General features: G+C 38.7%; 3 protein-coding genes and 1 long non-coding RNA gene across 5 annotated transcripts; 2 read left to right on the top strand and 2 right to left on the bottom strand.

The window, feature by feature from the left end:
- Nucleotides 1-371: 371 nt before the first annotated feature.
- dnajc9 (DnaJ (Hsp40) homolog, subfamily C, member 9) lies at nt 372-3,906 on the top strand. Its single transcript, XM_079560455.1, has 5 exons — nt 372-717; nt 1,021-1,161; nt 3,185-3,439; nt 3,529-3,615; nt 3,699-3,906. Exons 1-5 carry the CDS (start codon nt 544-546, stop codon nt 3,795-3,797), a joined length of 756 nt encoding a protein of 251 aa, XP_079416581.1. The 5' UTR covers nt 372-543; the 3' UTR covers nt 3,798-3,906.
- A 151-nt stretch (nt 3,907-4,057) lies between these two features.
- On the bottom strand, nt 4,058-11,354 carry fam149b1 (family with sequence similarity 149 member B1; the record flags this gene model as incomplete). 2 transcript variants are annotated; one of them, XR_013793074.1, is made up of 16 exons in its annotated part: nt 4,058-4,641; nt 4,830-4,958; nt 5,033-5,114; nt 5,263-5,393; nt 5,465-5,579; nt 5,999-6,220; nt 6,327-6,436; nt 6,797-6,865; nt 7,628-7,770; nt 7,856-8,037; nt 8,107-8,268; nt 8,655-8,798; nt 9,025-9,173; nt 9,504-9,648; nt 10,506-10,622; nt 10,894-11,354. XR_013793074.1 is itself a non-coding variant. In XM_079560454.1 (16 exons), the coding sequence occupies 16 exons, from the start codon at nt 10,938-10,940 to the stop codon at nt 4,562-4,564; spliced, it is 2,022 nt and encodes a 673-aa protein (XP_079416580.1). In that variant the 3' UTR covers nt 4,060-4,561. The 2 variants fall into 2 exon arrangements, 1 of the variants encoding a protein (XP_079416580.1); XM_079560454.1 differs by having other exon boundaries at nt 4,060-4,641; nt 5,268-5,393; nt 10,894-10,940.
- Nucleotides 11,355-11,746: 392 nt separating this feature from the next.
- Nucleotides 11,747-14,947, top strand: ecd (ecdysoneless homolog). The gene is made up of 13 exons (XM_079560052.1): nt 11,747-12,020; nt 12,162-12,279; nt 12,360-12,447; nt 12,537-12,715; nt 12,794-12,986; nt 13,068-13,196; nt 13,291-13,416; nt 13,525-13,610; nt 13,685-13,788; nt 13,874-14,102; nt 14,211-14,272; nt 14,339-14,541; nt 14,619-14,947. The coding sequence occupies exons 1-13, from the start codon at nt 11,822-11,824 to the stop codon at nt 14,841-14,843; spliced, it is 1,941 nt and encodes a 646-aa protein (XP_079416178.1). The 5' UTR covers nt 11,747-11,821; the 3' UTR covers nt 14,844-14,947.
- A 477-nt stretch (nt 14,948-15,424) lies between these two features.
- On the bottom strand, nt 15,425-18,181 carry LOC306965923. The gene is made up of 4 exons (XR_013793080.1): nt 17,790-18,181; nt 17,467-17,668; nt 16,050-16,350; nt 15,425-15,966 (listed from the first exon to the last, which is right to left on the bottom strand). It is a non-coding gene; the product is annotated as an uncharacterized lncRNA (long non-coding RNA).
- Nucleotides 18,182-18,470: the final 289 nt, after the last annotated feature.

Raw genomic sequence — 18,470 nt, 5'->3', positions numbered from 1 at the left:
TGGATGGATGGATGGATGGATGGATGGATGGATAATACTTACATGTGATTTGTGGAGGGGTCTACACTCATCACTGAAAGGAAAGTATCACACACATATTAGTGAACAATATTAGTTGAATATTTAAGCAAGTAAGTAATGTTTATTTATATAGCGCCTTTCACAGACAAAAGTCACAAAGTGCTTCACAAAAAGTGAAGTCAAAATGGCTGCACGTAGCTTAATAATCTAATACCATAGACATAATATATTGCGGAAAAAGACTGCAAAACCAAAGTACTTTTTTTGTCCAAAACCAAATGACTTGTGCTGGCTAAAACTGTGACGCTCACAATTACGTCATACGCTACTGACATACGTACGTACGTAAACTGTCAGCTAGCGCGCCAAACAAAGCTAGAAGCAGCCCGAAGCTTGAAATGTAAACAATAGGAGCACGTCTGCAATTTAACGTTAGAAGATTATATCTAAAGTGGACTGTGCTCTCAGACAGATGTCCACTTCTCTTATAAGATCTTAACACGGTTGTTTGTATTATTAACGATGGGTTTGATCGAGCGATGTAACGAGCTGTTCAAGACCGCCAGCCTGTATGAGGTGCTTGGAACTACTAAGGAAGCGACAGAGGCAGAAATAAAACGACGCTACTACAAAGTTTCACTCAAAGTTCACCCGGATCGTGCGCCGGACGACCCTCTGGCTACGGAGAAATTTCAGGTTGCTACTTTTTGTAATCAAGTCGCTTGCCAGTTAGCTTGTCCAAGCTAGCTTTTCCCAAATTGTTCAGAGTAGTAGACTAACAGACAGGCAACTTATAACCTATAATGAATTCATGTGTTTATTATAGGGACAGTGTGTATTAATATACATTTGTGTAAATATGCCAGAATCATTCGAAAAAGGTTCCATTGGTATGATTTCATTAAATGTGCATTACTATGTAGTATTTGCTGTACCATATCAACCAGCGTGCTGATGTTGTTTATCACAAAAATCTCCAATTGCTGTGACTGTGTGCAGGTGCTGAGCAAAGTCTATGCCGTGTTGAGTGATGCAGAGCAGAAGGCGGTGTATGAGGAGCAGGGTATTGTGGATGAAGAGAGTGACTCGCTGAGCCAGGACCGCTGCTGGGAGGAATACTGGAGAGTGCTTTTCCCCAAGGTACTGGGGCATACATGTGAAAAGTGGTTAGGGATGTCCCGATCCGTTATTTAGACCCTTCATCCTGGACAATACCGATCCGATAATATTTTGATATAAAAAGAAATATTATATAAAAACTCCTCCTCCCCACCGTGGCAGTCTTTTTTTCCCTCCAAGCTCGGGTCCTCTACGAGACCTGGGAGCTTCAGGGTTACTTTTCTGGACCAGATGTCTGATATATTTCCTGGGATCTGCTGTAGCCACTCCTCCAGTTTGGGGGTCACTTCCCCGAGTGCCCCAACAACCACAGGCACCACTGATGCCTTCTCCAACTCTTCTCTAAGTATATATAATCTACTTCATAGATTATATATACTATAAGACTAATAAATTGTTGACCCATTGCAAATTACAGTAGTTTCACCAATTGGTATCTTTTACAGGTTTATGCCTTTCTATAAACAAGAAGTGGATTGAGCTTTGAATTTTAAATTAGAAGGTGATGTTGGGTTACATCAAGGCTAAAATGGGCACTATACATTCTATCAAAAATGTGTACTGCGTACCTCTCATCACCACGGTTGAATCAATTCTGCTTAAGGTTCTGGCTCCTCTGTAAAAGTTAAATGACAGTACTAGAAAGAAAACAAGGAACTTTTCTCTGTCATTATTATGCTTGTAGCAGCTGCTGAGCGTTCTCAGTAAGTGTTCAGCTGTGGCTTATCGATCCATGGTTATCGCTAGTAGCCTAGCTCACTGGTAGAGTCTCCGCAACATCTCTGCAACTCGAATTGATTGCACACTCACCAAATTACATCACTGCAACATCTCAGAGATGTCTCTGCAACAACGTGACAGCTAAGTGCCTATTCATACTTCATAACACGCAAGAACTTTGTTCTCACACCCAGAGCAGCAAGAACAAAGTGTTGTGGTTTTGTTCTAGCAGCTCTTGTTCAGCAGTTTTTGCAGGTTGTTCTTGACACATCAGCTGAGCAGAACTTTTTCGGCAGGGCTGCAAGAACAATTCTGATAGCTGTGTGCTGATAAGTCCACAAATGCGGCTTAAAATGCTTGTCATATCCTGGGACAACTGTTCCAAGACGATTGGTTACAGTTTATGTGCGTTGTGAAATTGTGGTAAAAAATAGTTTTTCATGAATACAATTTTACATATTTTTGCATTCATGTGTTAAGGGCCCTTCTTTCCGTACGAGTCACTGATTCGGTTTAATCCATCAATACTCCGTGTGTCAGCCTCATCTTAGCACGCAAAATCCATGATTGTGCATTGTTATGACTTTGTGAGGAAAGGTTTGGAAGCCGTGGCACAGTGAACTAGCGAACAGACCTATTTGTGTCCTTTCTATATTTGTGTAAAAAATGTTTGTCAAGGCCAAAGGGAGCCATTAACAGGAGGCTTAAGAGAGCTTGCATGCAGCTCCAGACCCCTGATAGGCCTACTGTATGGCGACTCGTTCTTCATGCGTAGTGATACAGCGCAGTCCTGTCCAGATTCTGACTGTGGTCCCCGTCTTAGAGCAGTGTGTTGCCTCCTCCATGCGGCGCAGTACTTATCCTTGGCTCATTGCAAATGCACTAGCACCTGTGCCCACCTCATCCCGACATGCTCCGCAGTCCAGGCTGAAAACATCAGTCTCTTTCATATTAACAGTTGTTGGGGCCATGGGGGTGGGGCTTAAAAGAAGTTCGGCTGTTGGCTGTCACTGAGACTGCCTGGACTCTCCAGGCTGGTGAGAGGCCCTTTACCAAAAGCATTCACAGCTTCACGGCTGTCTTTTGGTCATTAAATCCGATCCAGATACTCTAAATAACCAATACCGATACTGAATATCTGATCAGGACATCCCTAGTTCACTGACTTATGATTCATTATGTGTCATTCTTCAAATGTTCAGGTCCTCTTTTTCCCCTGGTGTAACCCATGCTTTTAGGAGGCTCTGAATTGTCAAAATGTTACTTATTGAAATAAATGCAAATACCACCCAGTTAATACTTTTGTTGTTTTTGTCTTTATCAGATCACACTGCAAGATATTCGTGAGTTTGAGAGAAAGTACAAGGGCACAGATGAAGAGCGACAGGATGTTCTTCAGTTATATGTCCAGTTTGAGGGGAACATGAATGCCATTATGGAATCAGCACTGTGCTCCACACAAGAAGATGAGCCCAGAATCTGCAGCATCATCCAAGAGGCTATTGAAAAAGAAGAAGTAACTGCTTTCTCTGCCTTTACTAACGAAAGTGGCAAGAAGAAAAGGACCAGAAGGAAGAGGGTAGGAATTATTTTTGTATATACAAGTATATTTATGTAATTGCAATTGTGCATTGGCATCTAAAGTCAGTAAGTTTTTTGTTTCAACAGGCTGAGAAAGAGCGAGAAGAGGCTGAGCAAATGCAGAAAGAAATGGGTCTTGATGATGAAGATGATAGTCTCACAAAGATGATAAAGGTAATGGTGTTGTCATTTTTCTCTTCTAATCTACAGAATAATCTAGGGGTAAAAAACTAACTTTATACACATTATTTTATTAGCTGAGACATTCGTCCAGAGAGAAGAACTTCAACAATTTTCTGTCTGACTTGGAGGCAAAGTATGCTCCAAAAGGAAAATCCAAAAAAGGAAAAAAGTGAATGGAGCGATTCAGACAGATTTGTCTACATCATTTGTTTCATTTCATCCTTTAAGCCGTTATATTTGTAAACTGTAATGTTCAACATTCACAAAAAATGTGTGTATGTTAAAATAAATATTTGTGTGTACATTGGCTTTTTATTTTGTAAGCTTTGTCACTTGTGGTATCTGTGAAAGAAAAATAGACTTATGGTTCAAAACACTCACTTTATACTTACAACCATAAATAAAACACCCGTTATTGTTAAGCTTTTAATGATTTCAGTGACATTTGAGTATTCACATAAGCCCTGATGATGAGAGGCAAATAGAAACAGCAATGTGGCATTTTGTGCAAAAAAAAGTGGTAAGGGACTTGGTCCGTTTCATTTGCATTTTGTGAAAACGTTTATAAAATTACAGTACCAAAGTGAGTTTTTCAAAAGTGTTTCACTTTTCTATCGTTTCTATTCCTGTTAAGTGGGTGTATCATTCCCTGCATAGTTATTCGACTGTACAATTAGACATAAACAATACACTGTACACCAACATAAATACAGATATACATTCACATTATCCACTCTTACACAAGCTCATTGTACTGTATGTAACAAGTAGCTTTTTTTCATTGAAGGTATTTGGCAGCTTTTTCCTGTTCGGACGCGTTCAACTTTCTAAGCAGCATAGAAAAGATCAGCTACTTTTACAAAGTAAAAGTTGGTGGGCACTATGGATAGTAGCACTGCAGTATCTTGTAAATGGCTGAAGTTAGGAAGTGCAGATGTTATAAGCCAGGTCTTCCAGCTCTGGAAGAGATCCCTCCACGAGTATATGATCGTGGGACGGACACGGGCATCAGTGGAGCTATTGAGGGGAAAAAAGATAAAGCTTTATTAATCTCAGTGGATTTTAAATATGAAATCTTATAATTAAATAGAAAGTGGTTGCATTTAGAGTTTGTGGACAAACAACATACTTTTATTATCTTTCCTGATACATTTATGGAGTCAAACAAAATCTCAGTGTTCGACTACCACTCTCAATTTACTAACCTGTAATAGTAGTTTGTGAATCAGGTTCCTCTACATCTTTGATTGATGTGTGATGATGAGAAAATGAGTCCAAAAACGAAGAGCTGCTAATGCCCAGACTTATACCGGTCACACCAATACCAAGAGCATCTGGTTAAATCACATATGGGAAAACAAGTAAAATAAGTACACTGTGTGTTACAAAATATTTATTATAAGCTCACCTGCAGCCACGGAGACCCTGCCTGGCCTCCCCTGCCCAATGTTATCCAACACAGTAAAGGAGCGCCGATAAGGAGTGTCGGACTGAAAGAAAAAAATCAATATGCAGTAATCATACTAATAAAACTAATAAAGTCTCTTAGTCTATAGTGCCTTTGGCGGCAAAACACTTCACTGTAATATTATGAGGTGTGGATATGGGGTGATATGTAATTAAAAAGTTTAGGCGCACCTTACCCTGTAAGTGTGGGTGGTGTTAGGGCGCGAGAAGGCATCGAGTAGGAGGTGACGATCTCTGGGTATGGAACTGCCAACTTCATCATTTACAGCACTGTGAGCACGGCTTGATGGTCCTTTCTGACGCTGGCCATATAAAAATAATGTAAGGTTTATGAACGACTTACAATGTTGTGCGACTTGTTATGTTTGAATACCTGCACAGGTTTGGAGTGGTGTAGAGGGTGAGATGTCTCTTGATCCCCCGTACTAATGGGGGGAAGTAAAGTGTTCCTGCTCAGAGGCAGCAGTGGAGAGGTGTTTGCTGTGGGTCTGAAGATAAATAAATAGATTATGCTGCCAATTGTATGCATTACTTCAGAAATAGTTTTCTTCATCTAACAATTAATGAAATTGCACATTTTCCAGGTGCAGAAAAGGGGCTGCCGGTCTGTGTTTAAGGCCCTTCAGACCAGCACCAAAACAATCATTCACTCATGCATAGGCAAGGTGAGTGTCTTATCCAAGAACACAATGACAGTATGCACTCAGTGGAGCGGTGATCGATCAGCCAAACTTTGAATCTGTCGAACACTAACCCCTAAGCCCCTTCTATGTTTAAACCTACAAACGTTTTCTGTGCTACACTGCTTTGCTGTCAGAATTGTATTTCAGGCTACACTCATGGTATTATTGTCACAAAACATAAATTAAAAGCAATAGAGACACAGAGGGTACAAAAATGGACTCACAAGCGAGTCCCACGGATGATCTCATCCATTGAGCCAGCTGTAGACTGACTCAGAGTGGGAACAAGAGGCTGGAGAGTGCGTGGAGGTGGGTTTCTGCGCCGGGCTGACTGGGCTGGTCGAGATAATGAGGAGGAGCTCTGCTCCAGCATGCGGCGAGGGCGAGCTTTGTTTGAAGGAACAACACTGGATCCTGGCCTGGGGTACAGTCTTTCATCTGTGTCCCTGCCAAGAAAAGAAAAATCATGTAACTAAATGGTGACACATCCATAAAAATCAGACTGTAGCATTTTGACTTGAAAATAAGCAATCAAGTAAATTGTATCCATACTGGGTCCTTTCCAATGTTGCCAGATTTCTCTGTTGCAGGGGAATGCTTTGGATGACAATGAGGTCATTCAGGTTGTGCTGAGCTACGGCTCCTACGGCAGCTCTCGAAGTCTAAAAAGGCCAGATAGTGTGATGGAAAGACAAGTCAGAAACAAACAAGTTAAAATATATAAAATCAAATGTCAGTAGTAATTGTTAGTTTTGTGCATTTGAAGAAGACACAGGGCACAAACTGTTAATGATCATGCAATGACAAGAGCCCTCTAAAAAGTGCCGCCCACAACTGTAATACAAAGCATTCCATGGTACAGCAACCAAAAGAAAGCACATCAAAGTAGTGCGTTTGTAGTTAATAAAAAATATGAGGCTTTGTGTTAATCAACAAGCACAAGCACATATTGTTTACGTATTCTAGACAAAGAGCTGCCATCAAAGGTGTGCTCTTTGGCTCAAAGTGAGAAAATTACATACACTGGACGGCCTTTTCTGCTTTTTGGTTTTCCGTCTGGACTTGTGCTTTGAGCCCCTTGACTTTGTGTTCTTCAAGGAGGAAAGGGGACCAGGTGAAGTTGGTAGAAAATGTAAAATAATAATAATAATAATAATAATAATAATAATAATAATAATAATAATAATAATAATAATAATAATAAAAACAAAGAAAGAAAGATATTACAGAATAAGAAAGATGAAGGTGAAATGAAAAAGAAATTTCCCAAGAAATAAAATTGTGACAAATGTGTAAAAATAATGGTAGATAAAATAGAATCAGAGGGATCAGCAAAAAGGGAGAGAAGAAAACAGGTATACAAGTTAATGAACTGGTTGATTGGAAATAGTGAGAAAGCATGAGTGAAAACTAGGGCTGGGAAAAAAAAAAAAAAAAAATTGTTAGCTCTCTGCCCTCTGCTCAGAAGAAGAAGGTCCTGCTCAATCCAAATACAGTATAAATAATTTGGATGTTTAATCTTTGTTGCACACTGCACAGTCACTTTTCAGTTAGTGAAAGGGTTTGCCTTTGCAATTGTTTATTATTATGTTGAAGCACTTTAATTAATAAAAAATAAATAAATATATATTTAAAAACAGTTTTAAATGGGGGGGGGGAAATCTAATCTAATCGTAACAAGTTTTTTCTTAAAAAATCACCCAGCTCTAGTGAAAACAAGTCACAAGTTTGTTTTAGGATAGAGATAAAAACCTTTGTTGATGATCATTTTACAGTACATAAAGAAGCTTTCCAAGTGATTAAACGAGTAGGGAAAACCTTCAATTGGGCTTCTGCCCATACTGCATACTGACCTGCATTGGCAAGCCTGCAAGAGGAGGCACCCTGCCCAGGCCCAGTTTGGGAAGTGTGGTGGGCAGCGTGGAGAGCAGCATGAAAGGATGGTTGGACTCTTGTGGAACAGGACTTAAGTTACCACAAAGCTTTTCCTCATCAACTGAAATTAAAACACACTCAAGCAATGCTTTGTATAATACTACATCACATTCAAACAACAACAAAGAGATCAACTGCAGGCCTACTTGAGGTGCACCCTTCCCAGTGTCTCTGAACGAGCTCTTTTGTCCAGCCAACCAGCTGCCTCCACACGTCATCAAACAGCAGGTCCAAAACAGCCTGACGCCGACAGCGGTATGGGGATACAGGCGGAAGGCAGTGATACCCCCGCCCACAATCTGAACTGTCGGGCTCTTTCTCACCGTCCCTGTAGAGTTACAAATATTAAGTTGAAAGGCAAATATAAGCAACTCTCCACTTACTGAGGTGCACTTACAGGTCCTGGCGATCGTAGGCCAGGTACTCCTCCATCACACCTTCCACTTCAATCACTTTGGATATGTCATGATTGCTGGATTCACTGGAGGCCTTTGGAATTTCCTCCATTTCGAACGAGGACGGGTTTCTTAATAGTGCTTTTTTACCTTGAACATTCAACCTTTGAATACACAAATAAATGTGTTGCATGTTATTATGACATTGTAAATCGCATGTTATTTGTTACATATGTGTTTTATCAATTTAAGAAGCATAAGACACTAAAACCGTCTTATTACTATTCAACCTGTGCCTGACTTCGACCATCAAACTTAATTAACAAGCTGCAGCATCTAGGTCAAAACTCACTGAGGAGAGAAGGGTTGTTTAATAATAGATGCATTGACTGCAGTTATATGCATCGGCCTCATCATTAAACTTTACTATACACATTTCAGCTAATGCAAAAAAAGTGGTTTTATCATAATATATAAATATTGATTAAAATGGAGAACAAATAAGTAATATGGTTGAAAAGTAAGGACAGCAAGAGTTGCTGAAACTTACTCTGTGCCGCCTTTGTCTTTCTCTGGGGATTTTACATTGTACTCTTTGCCCACTGATGGGCTGCAAGATGAACTGCTTTTTCCTGAAGTAGAATACCACTGGAAGCCTTCATCTGTTGGACACACCAATTGAGTGCCAATGATTCTGTAAAGCACATCATCAAACACTTATTTGCAAAATAATTGATGACAGTTACTTACAATTAAAAAAACATGTACAATAAAATACATGATCACGCATTAATATGTTCAATTAAATAAATGAAGTGGTGTAGGCATTCTGTTTTACTATGCACTGTTGTTTATTTCATACATCTATATAATGTGAATTATTCAAACATACATTTATATTTCCTCAAATATACATGTACCGAAGATGTGGGAATCGTGAGGCCCATTGTTGACATTCGTCCTGTAAACCTGGCAGAATACCTCCCCCGCTGCCTCTACCCTCATAAAGCTCTTTGTCGATCTCCTCAAACATTTGCTGCACCTGCCGCGATGCAGCCTTGTCAAATTCCTGTGGGAGAGAAAAACAGAGAAATAATGCAGGAGGCACTGGTTGTTATTCTCATGCAGTAAGCCTATGACTAAAGCTGTCGCTGAGCACACTGTTCATTTACTGAGGACACTTATTTCACAGGTTCAGCATGAATATTCATTTGTTTTTGAGAAGAGATTTAAATCTGCGCTTTGAGTGCCAAGTGAGCGGAATGATAGTAGACTAGTGGAATGCAATATCAAACACCAAATTATGAAACAAAAAAAACAGATGCAATCAATAGCAACATAAAGCCTTGTTTTCAACACTGACCAGGTATTTATTGACATGGCTTTTTCTGACACTTACATCATAACCCCAGGAGAAAACAGAACTCCTCTCTGTGGAAATGCCAGTTCCTGTTGAACTCTGGAGACCTGACCAGGACTGGTTTAAGTCGACTGTGATGATAGTCGAACAGTCAGAGTGGACTGATGCAGCAGAAGTGTCAGAACTACAGAAGCACAAAAAAAATGTATATCTTTCAGTAATAGTTATGAAACAGCTATAAATTGTTGTTGCAATGTTCTGTCTTTCTAATACAGTATCCATCAAAGTATGGAAACACTTTTTTATGACAATGTACACTGTAGATTCTCACTGAAAGTATTAATTTATGAATACTTTCATAAATTAATATGAAAGTATTCATATTATGGAATTATGTTTGAGTTGACATAAATTCTTCAAAATAACCGCCTTTTTCTTTTTCTCAGTGGGATTCACGATATAGCAACCAGAAATGGTTTTCACTTCCCAGGACTTTTAAAAACCATTACAGATGAAGCTCATTCAGAAGAAAAATAAAGGGTGGCAATGTAATTTCAGCCTTTTTTGTTTCCTACACAATCCCATGTGTTCAGTGGGAATCACACAATGTAAATGATATTGAAAATAAATATATTAAAAATATAAATAAAATAAAATAAATTGGATGGGTACTGTATATTAGCTGAAATAGTGGAAAATGTACACTTGATGGATGTGGCATACACTGTTAAGTGGAAGTGGAAAATAAGGGGCAAATGTCAGAGTAATTGAATATTCAAAGAGGCAGGCTCATTATGTATTCTTTTTCCTGCATCTCAAGGACGATATGTGATATCAATTTATCAAGAGCTTTCTGGTGCCTTGTTTCACAGATCATGAGACGTGAGAGTCGTCTATCTGCACAAGAGGGTATAATATTACAAAACAGCCATTCACAATGCACTTCTGCGTGTGTCTTTCTTGGATATATATTATGCATAGATTATTCAGGTTTACACAAACCTATATGGATCAAGATTTGTTTTAGAGTAGATAATCAACCTGTTATGAGCAGAACCCGCCTCCTGGAGATCACGGAGGTAGCGAGGTGAGGCATGGTCATCATCTGCCTCTTCAGGGAGAGGGTGGTGGTCAAGACTGCTTCGAGACAGACCACGACTGTAGGAATAATAATGACAATAATAATAATAATAATAATAATAATAATCATAATCATAATAATAATGAAACTGCAGTGTACATTTTAAGAATAGCACACAAAATCGAACCAATCCAAACTCGTCTCAATCATTTATGAGTGTAATAATAATAAAAATAAAAATAAAAATAAAAATAAAAATAAAAATAAAAATAAAAATAATAATAATAATAATAATAATAATAATAATAATAATAATAATAATAATAATAATAATTGTGTAATACTTACATCTCGAGTTTGTGCGATACCGGTCTTCTACTGTATCGCGAAATCATCCTCCTTCTCACATTTAGGTTATATTCTAAGGCCAGGGTCGTTCATTTCCAGGACCGAACCCTGGACCTGTTGTTGCTGCTGACTGATGAAACGGAGCTCATTCATATCCGTGTATGCGTAGCTCAGCAGTCGGTGCAGGACAGCGGTTTTAGCTAACGCGGTTTTAGCTAACCTAGCGTTAATGTACTAGGCTATCAAATATTAACATTGGCTAACAGTACATAGTCCAGGAAGGAAAAACAATGTGCGCGCACAGCCTTTTGTTTTACAGTTCTCTCTCAAATATAGCTTCTTGTGTAGATCTCTTCAAGGTTGTAGAGGTTTACATTTTGCCAAAACAACAACACCACACAAGAGTGTGTACTAAAGCTCTGTGAATTGTCATTGACGGGGCTCCCTCCTCCGAGCGCAACAACAGCACACGGCTGTCATGGATACGCTGGTATAGGTTCCCGCAGACTTATGGGATATGTATTTTATTCAATCTATCCCAGCGCTGTCTTCGCATATAGACGGATGACTCAATGGACTACAACTCTAACACTGCATTGCGTCTGGTTTTGTACGTCTTTGAAATATGTCCGTGCAGAATGCATTCCCTTGTTCCCTTTGATCCGAACATCAGCAGAATATGGATTAAATGTACAAACAAACATATGTAACACATGTAAACATGCATTAAAGTGCTGTTTTTCATATTTTAGTGCCTGACTTATTTATGTAAGATATTTACGGTGGAAAAAATAATAATAGGAACCAGTGTTGGAGGTCGAGTCGAACAATTCACACTGTCGGACAGAAACAACAGTAGCGTGAGAGGAACGTTTTGTGCGAAATTTGCTACAACTTTTTATGTTACGCCATTTCTAAAGATTAAATCATGGACTTACTTCAGAGAAAAGTGGCCCAAGAAGATACTGTTCTGTACAAACTCTTTCTCGTCCCATCTACGGAGACCAGTCAAATAGAAACGCGTTTCACTCATTTAATTGAGGAGATTTGGGGCAAGTTTGCTACTCTCCTGGCTCAGTATATCTGGCACCATCAACCTTTTAACCTCAAGTATCATCCTGAAAAAGGTAACATCAACACAGTTATTATTATTTTTATTATTATTTATAGTAATATTTTATACAATGAATTGGTGTACAAAAAACAAACAATGAAACATGGAATTCCAATGCTTAAGATGTGCAACAATAACTTAATATGTGTGACAGGGGATGTTCCTGCTCATCTGGGAGGAAGCATCCAGTTCATGGATAACGTAGAAGACGAATGGTTTATAGTTTACCTTCTTCAGCAAATAACCAACGCTTTTCCAGAGCTTGCAGCCAGGTATGGTATTGCTTATGGAATAATACATTTAATAATAAATATAGCTACTCTCACCAGTATTTTCTTTTTTTTTTTTACAGCGTTGAAGATGATGACGGAGAGTTTCTGCTAATTGAAGCAGCAGATTATCTTCCCAAGTGGTTAAATCCAGATTCTAGTGAGAACAGAGTGAGATCTGTTTTAACATATTCTTCTAGTACATCATACTTTTTCCTTCAAACACAATTTAATAACACTTGTCTTTCAATGTCTTACAGGTGTTTATTTACCGAGGGGACTTGCACATAATTCCCTGCCCTACGAATGTTAGTACAGTGGGTTTTCCAAAAGATATGGTTCCAAGTTTGGCTAAAGCCCTGTCACTGCTGGCATCCAATCCAGAATTATGTCTTGCAGGCAGTAAGATTTCCTCTGCCGTTAAAAGAAGACTTAAAGGGTAAGAACGCAAACTCCGTCAGGCAGTTTAACTCTCCTGTTCTGTTCTATGATCATGAGTTGTTATGCTTTTTCTTAGGTATCCAGAGAAGATTCACACAGGCTTGCACCGTGCCCACTGCTTCATACCAGCAGGCATTTCATTGGTATTAGCCAAACGGCCTGATCTTGTTGCTCCTGCTGTGTCCGCTTTTTATTTGCGGGATCCGATTGATCTCCAGGCATGTAGAAGCTTCAAGACGTTTCCACCAGATACACGTGTCCTCACCAGGGTATCCAAATCTACAATGTTTCATTTCTCATCATCTAACCCTTTTTTGATGTTAATAAAAAACATTGTTCATTTTTTTCAGGTGACCTTCACTCGTTGCTTGTATGCCCAGCTACAACAGCAACAGTTCACTCCAGATCGAAGGAGTGGCTTTGCACTACCTCCGCGGTCAGATCTTAAGTACAAAGCTCATGAGTTGGGCATGAAACTGGTAAGGAAGCCCAAAAGTCAGACTTCATAAATAATACGTTTTAATGTGATTTTGTACGACATTGGATGTGCATTTTTGCTTTAACCATTTTTAGGCACATGGTTTTGAGATTTTGTGCTCAAAGGCCGGGATGCCATCTTCAGAGCCGAATGCTCCAGTTAGCTGTAACCCTCAGTGGAAAGGTTTTATTCAGTCATTGACAAGAAATGGCTACTTCAAGGTATGCTTAAACACAAAACTATATAACTACTTGCAGAATGTGAAAGTACAAAAAGTGTTACAGGAATTAATGTGCAAGCTTAAACTGTAAATGTTCTTTATTTCACAGGAGGAGATGGAAGGTTCTGCTCTTTACAAAGATCTGATGAACTCTGCAGAAAACTTTTTCAAACAGTCGGTCTTCTCAGAATTTAGGTACGTGAATTGTGGTTGTGGCTATGATTCATTTCTTTGGCTTAACACATGGTTCTATGAATTTATTATAATAGTACTTCCTCTCCCGGTGAGGAGATTCTTCAGCTGCTGCACAGTTGTACTCCTTTCAGCCTAGAAGAGCTAAGAGAAAAGGAGTCACAGCTCCCCCCAGAGGACAGTAAGCGACATAACAATCCTAGATTCTTATGATTTACTCTTAATTATTTATTTTTTTAAACCGGAATTTGTGATTTGTCTCCCAGTTGACAGCTGGCTGGACATTACAGAACAGGATTTAGAGCGAATGTTGCAAGAAAGAGGTAAAGAATGTGTTGCAGTGGAAAGCCAGAAATCCACTGTGTGCAGTAGCAAAGTGGAGCCACAATGCAGTCGTGTGGAGGAGACTGCTGGTTACAGTTTGGTGGCTGTCAGTCAGGGAATGCAAAGCTTCCTGAATGCAATGTCGTCTCATGAGGGAGCTGAGATTCCTGGGTAAATTTCTCAAAATATAGATCTCAATTTGTTATAGCATATTTGGTCCATGATTCCTAATGTAATTGCTTTGATAAAACTAATAATTGTGTTTTCTTGACTCTGTAGTTCCATTCAGCCTTTTACTTTTGATCCACGGTCCATGGCCAGTGCATTTGACAAACTACTGGGTATGTAAAAGTTTGTAGAACAGATACTTAAATATATGCTGTCAAGCTAAGGCATGTTTGCGTTAGGTTGCAATGATGGTGGAGAACTTGATTCAGATGACCTGGATGATGATGATGATGATGCTGACGATGAGGATGAAGGTGATGGTAATGTCGAGAAGGATGCTGACGAACTGAATGGATCTGAAACTTTGGAGAGCCTTAAGAAATACATGGACCAAATGGATGAGGAGTTAATTGGCACAAATATAGGGCAGAGCTTTTCTCAGGTACCTGCTGTGCACTGTCTGCTTGTATTGATTTAAAATTAGTACTAAATTACTAGAATTATTATTATTTTTTGCAGAACCATAGCAAGGTCGATCCCCAAAATGAATGCCCTCACACTTTGGGAGAAGGTGGTTTGCCCAAGGATGATATGGAGGAAGAGATTCAACCTTTAGACCTGGACCTGAATCTAATCACTAATCTGTTGGAGTCTCTAAGCTCTCAAGCCGGTTTGGCTGGACCTGCATCTAACCTGTTACAGAGTCTAGGTATACACCTGCCACCAAACTCTGATCCCTCATAAAGTAAAGTAGACCTTGTAATCCTGACTGGATATAATGTTTATTTGTATGTAAAACAGACATTATAGTATTAAACATGACATGTGTTGGATGAGTCATCCCACAATCTAGCAAATTCGAATCATGCATGGTATCATTAATAGATTTATAATACAAATAATTTTTAACTATGTTTATGGGATTGGCCATGATGCATACCCGTTGACTTCTAATCAGTGATCTCAGGTTTACGCATGCAAGTGTGCTACTTCAAAGAAAATTATCTTATCTCTTTCCTTGCTTATTGCTCAAAACAGCCATAACTACTTGTTGCACATTACACATTTAAAACAAAGCTAAAATTACAAAAACAACATAAAAGTAAAATAAATAAATGTTTGACCCTTTCATCTAACATTTATATTAAGAGTCATTCTGGGTCACAAATGCTAAACTAAAACTTGCAATTGATAGACGTTGATAGAAGTTTGCCACTTTCATTCAATACAATCTTTGATATTGAGTCATACAATGTCACAAATTCTAACTTAAATATAGTTTCATAATTGTAGCATTAATAATGATAAACAGCAATGGGAGGTAGTATCAGATTTTTACATGAATATAATGTCACATTTTTTTAACCATAGTGCAATGTGCTAAAAGTTCTTTCCAACATCTAAAATGCATAGAGAGAACTACAATTAACACTCAACATAATCAAATCAAATAAATACAATTATAAAAGATGTAGAAAAGGCTGAGCAACTTGGTATGCCGAGTGGAGGACAGCTGCGGCCAGAGGTGAGAAAGACAACGCAGTGATACCCACCAAGTAATTCATCACCATTGACAAAAGTAGAATGGCTAACAGGTAGCCATGAAAGAGCAGATTATGCCAGCTTCCCTGGTTCAGCACATGCCACGGATTGTCTGAATGCAGGAACCACAACAGGCCCAGGATCCCACTCTGATTGACTAAGTGACAGTAGTAGATGTCAAAAACTGAGGCTTTGGTATTGGGCATGAGGTGATGCTCAGCTTCTGACAATTTAGCCAACCAAACAAGTGAAATACTGAAGAGCATTAAAGCCAAAGGGGCATAAATGTACTCCAGAAAGTCCATACCAGACACACCATGGGAAACTGAAAGGAGACAGTATGTGAAATATCAATTTGTTTTGCAGGGCAGTGTCAATTTCAACTTGCAATAAAAAGCACTTTATTACCTGTGATGACAAGAGAAGTCCCACTGATAAAGGAAATTAAAACAGAGATATGAGTCGACAGTCGAGACGTTAATTTGAAGAGGAAACTCAAACCCATAGTAAGCAAAGGCAGCAGAGGCATAACAAGGGGGAATAGACCAGAGAATGAGCCGTTGGCTTTGGCCCAAATTAGCAGGACGCCATAGACGCTGCTGCAGATTGATGGTACAAGCAGTCTCTCACCAAGTAACTTGGAGTAACTGTGAAGAGGCACCGCGCCCAACAAGTGCAGGAGATTCATAAATAACAGAGAGATTACAACCTGTAGGAGGAAAGATTTATGGTCAGATGGTGTCATGGCAGTTGCAGCCACACCTAGTGTCACATTACAAGTAAAAAATTAACTTGAACTCAGGAAGTGAGAGCTAGGAAATAATTATAAAGTTAAATTGAATTTGCATCATGGAAAAGGCCAGAGGTAAAAGGTAATAAAATAATCATGGTTTATATAGGCCCAAAAACATGCAAAAAATAATTGCATATATAACCAAGAGGAACCGGCAAGATCATAGCAAGATAATGACAACACATACGAATTTACATTTATGTAAATACCTGCAGTTCAGGCCTGATATACCTGTGTATGACTCCAAAATAACATGTATATATTCAAAAGTAGAAAAACAAATCTGCAATTTGTGGTAACTAAAATTCCTCCTAACTAAAGCACTTAAAAGGCTTAGGGCATGTACAATGACTACTGCACATAGTAAAGCACATGCTTTACCTGTTTGAATATAGCGGGTACTATATTTATAGATGGTTTGTTATGAAAATGTACCGTTTTTGTATTTCTGGTTCAAGCAAGGTTAACTTTTGTGAACAAATTAGATAGAAAAGATGTTAGTTTTTTAATAATTAATTAAATTTTTCAGAAGGAATTTTAGATATTGCATACACTTTCTACTTTGTTTGCATGTTTTTGGAGTGGTGTGTGTTAATACATCAGGCGAGAGGTCATAATAAAAAACTAAAAGTTGTATCTTTAATTTTATGAGTGGGAAGTTTGGGGTCTGTAAGTTCTGTAAATCCGTAAAGGAAAGTTGATTCAGTGAAATAATAAAACACTGCATTAGTCTATTTCTTTGTTCCCAGAATAAATTCCATGTTAAGACAGCAAACCAGCCCAAAACATGACAGTTAAAAGTATTGCCTGCTCTCTCCTTAACATTAACCACCCGAGTTGTGAGTCCAGTTCTGACAGAAAAGTCCAACTCATATAATTAGTTATTTAAAAAAGCAAGCATGTAGCCACTCAATAATCAACAATAAATGTTCCTTCCAAACACCCCTCCCCCAGAAGGACCTGTCCTTCACAGTATAACAGTAACTCATTCAAGCTTGGGTTAAATGTAGCAATGATTGTCGTGCTACCAACCTGTCCGAAGCATAGGGCAACTGCATATGGGAAATGGTACTGCGGGATGAATATTCCAGCCACAAAGTTGTGAAGCCTATTGCCCAGACCAAATATTGTCAAGAGCAAGAGGCACACACTGGGCAGCAGTGGTTTCAGGTTAGGATTGGAAAAAAGACTCTTCATAAGTGTTACACACCAGCCCCGTTTCTCCCGGGCTGAACTGCAAGGAAAAGTTCAAAATGTGCTGTAATCAATTTTACTTTACTTTGTAACATAACCGATTAAGCGTGAAAAAGAAATGATAACAAAATGATAACAAAATGTAAACAAAGAATAGTTACCTTTGACATATTGGGTATTCACTCTGTGAACAAGTCTTTTTTCCATAAATCTTTCTCTGTGAGAATGAGTTTAAACATAAAGTTTAAAAATACATCAAAATCTTGTCAAGCAGATGATGATTTGTATCCAACTAGCAGACATAGAATTCAGCTCCGTCAGGGCAAAAATAAAGACTTACCATCATAATGTCACAAATAATGTTTATAGTCCATTCTTATAATTCCAAAAGGTTTATGTTTCATTATCGACCATCATGAAGGCATTGTTCCTCTGCAGAGCATGTGGTATGCCTGCTATTGACCTTCTGCCTGTGTCGCAGCTACTCACTGGTTTTTACACTAGTCCAGTTGGACTTTGCACCTACATGTTATTTGTCTCCCTATGGAAAACGGAAAAAGGGTTTGATGATAACAATGTAAACGGCACTCAAATTTTAACATTGTATAGTTGGTCAAGACATGATTTACTTTTAGTCATAATATGTAGGATGTTCTCAGATTAGAATGTGTGACGTCAAACCAATGGGGATAGTGATAGTGCTCTCATGTGCACGTTATGTAACCTGGCAAGAGTTTGATAGAGTTTTCATTGATATTACAGTTCAATAAAATCAACACTGATATTAATCTGGGATTACTTCAGAACAAAACGTTAATGAAGAGGATAAACCTTTGTTGCAG

This window comes from Gobius niger (assembly GCF_951799975.1).
Source record: "Gobius niger genome assembly, chromosome: 7".
Lineage (NCBI taxonomy): Eukaryota > Metazoa > Chordata > Actinopteri > Gobiiformes > Gobiidae > Gobius > Gobius niger.
Note: the sequence above shows the minus strand (reverse complement) of the source record. Positions and strands in the feature narration are given on the sequence as shown.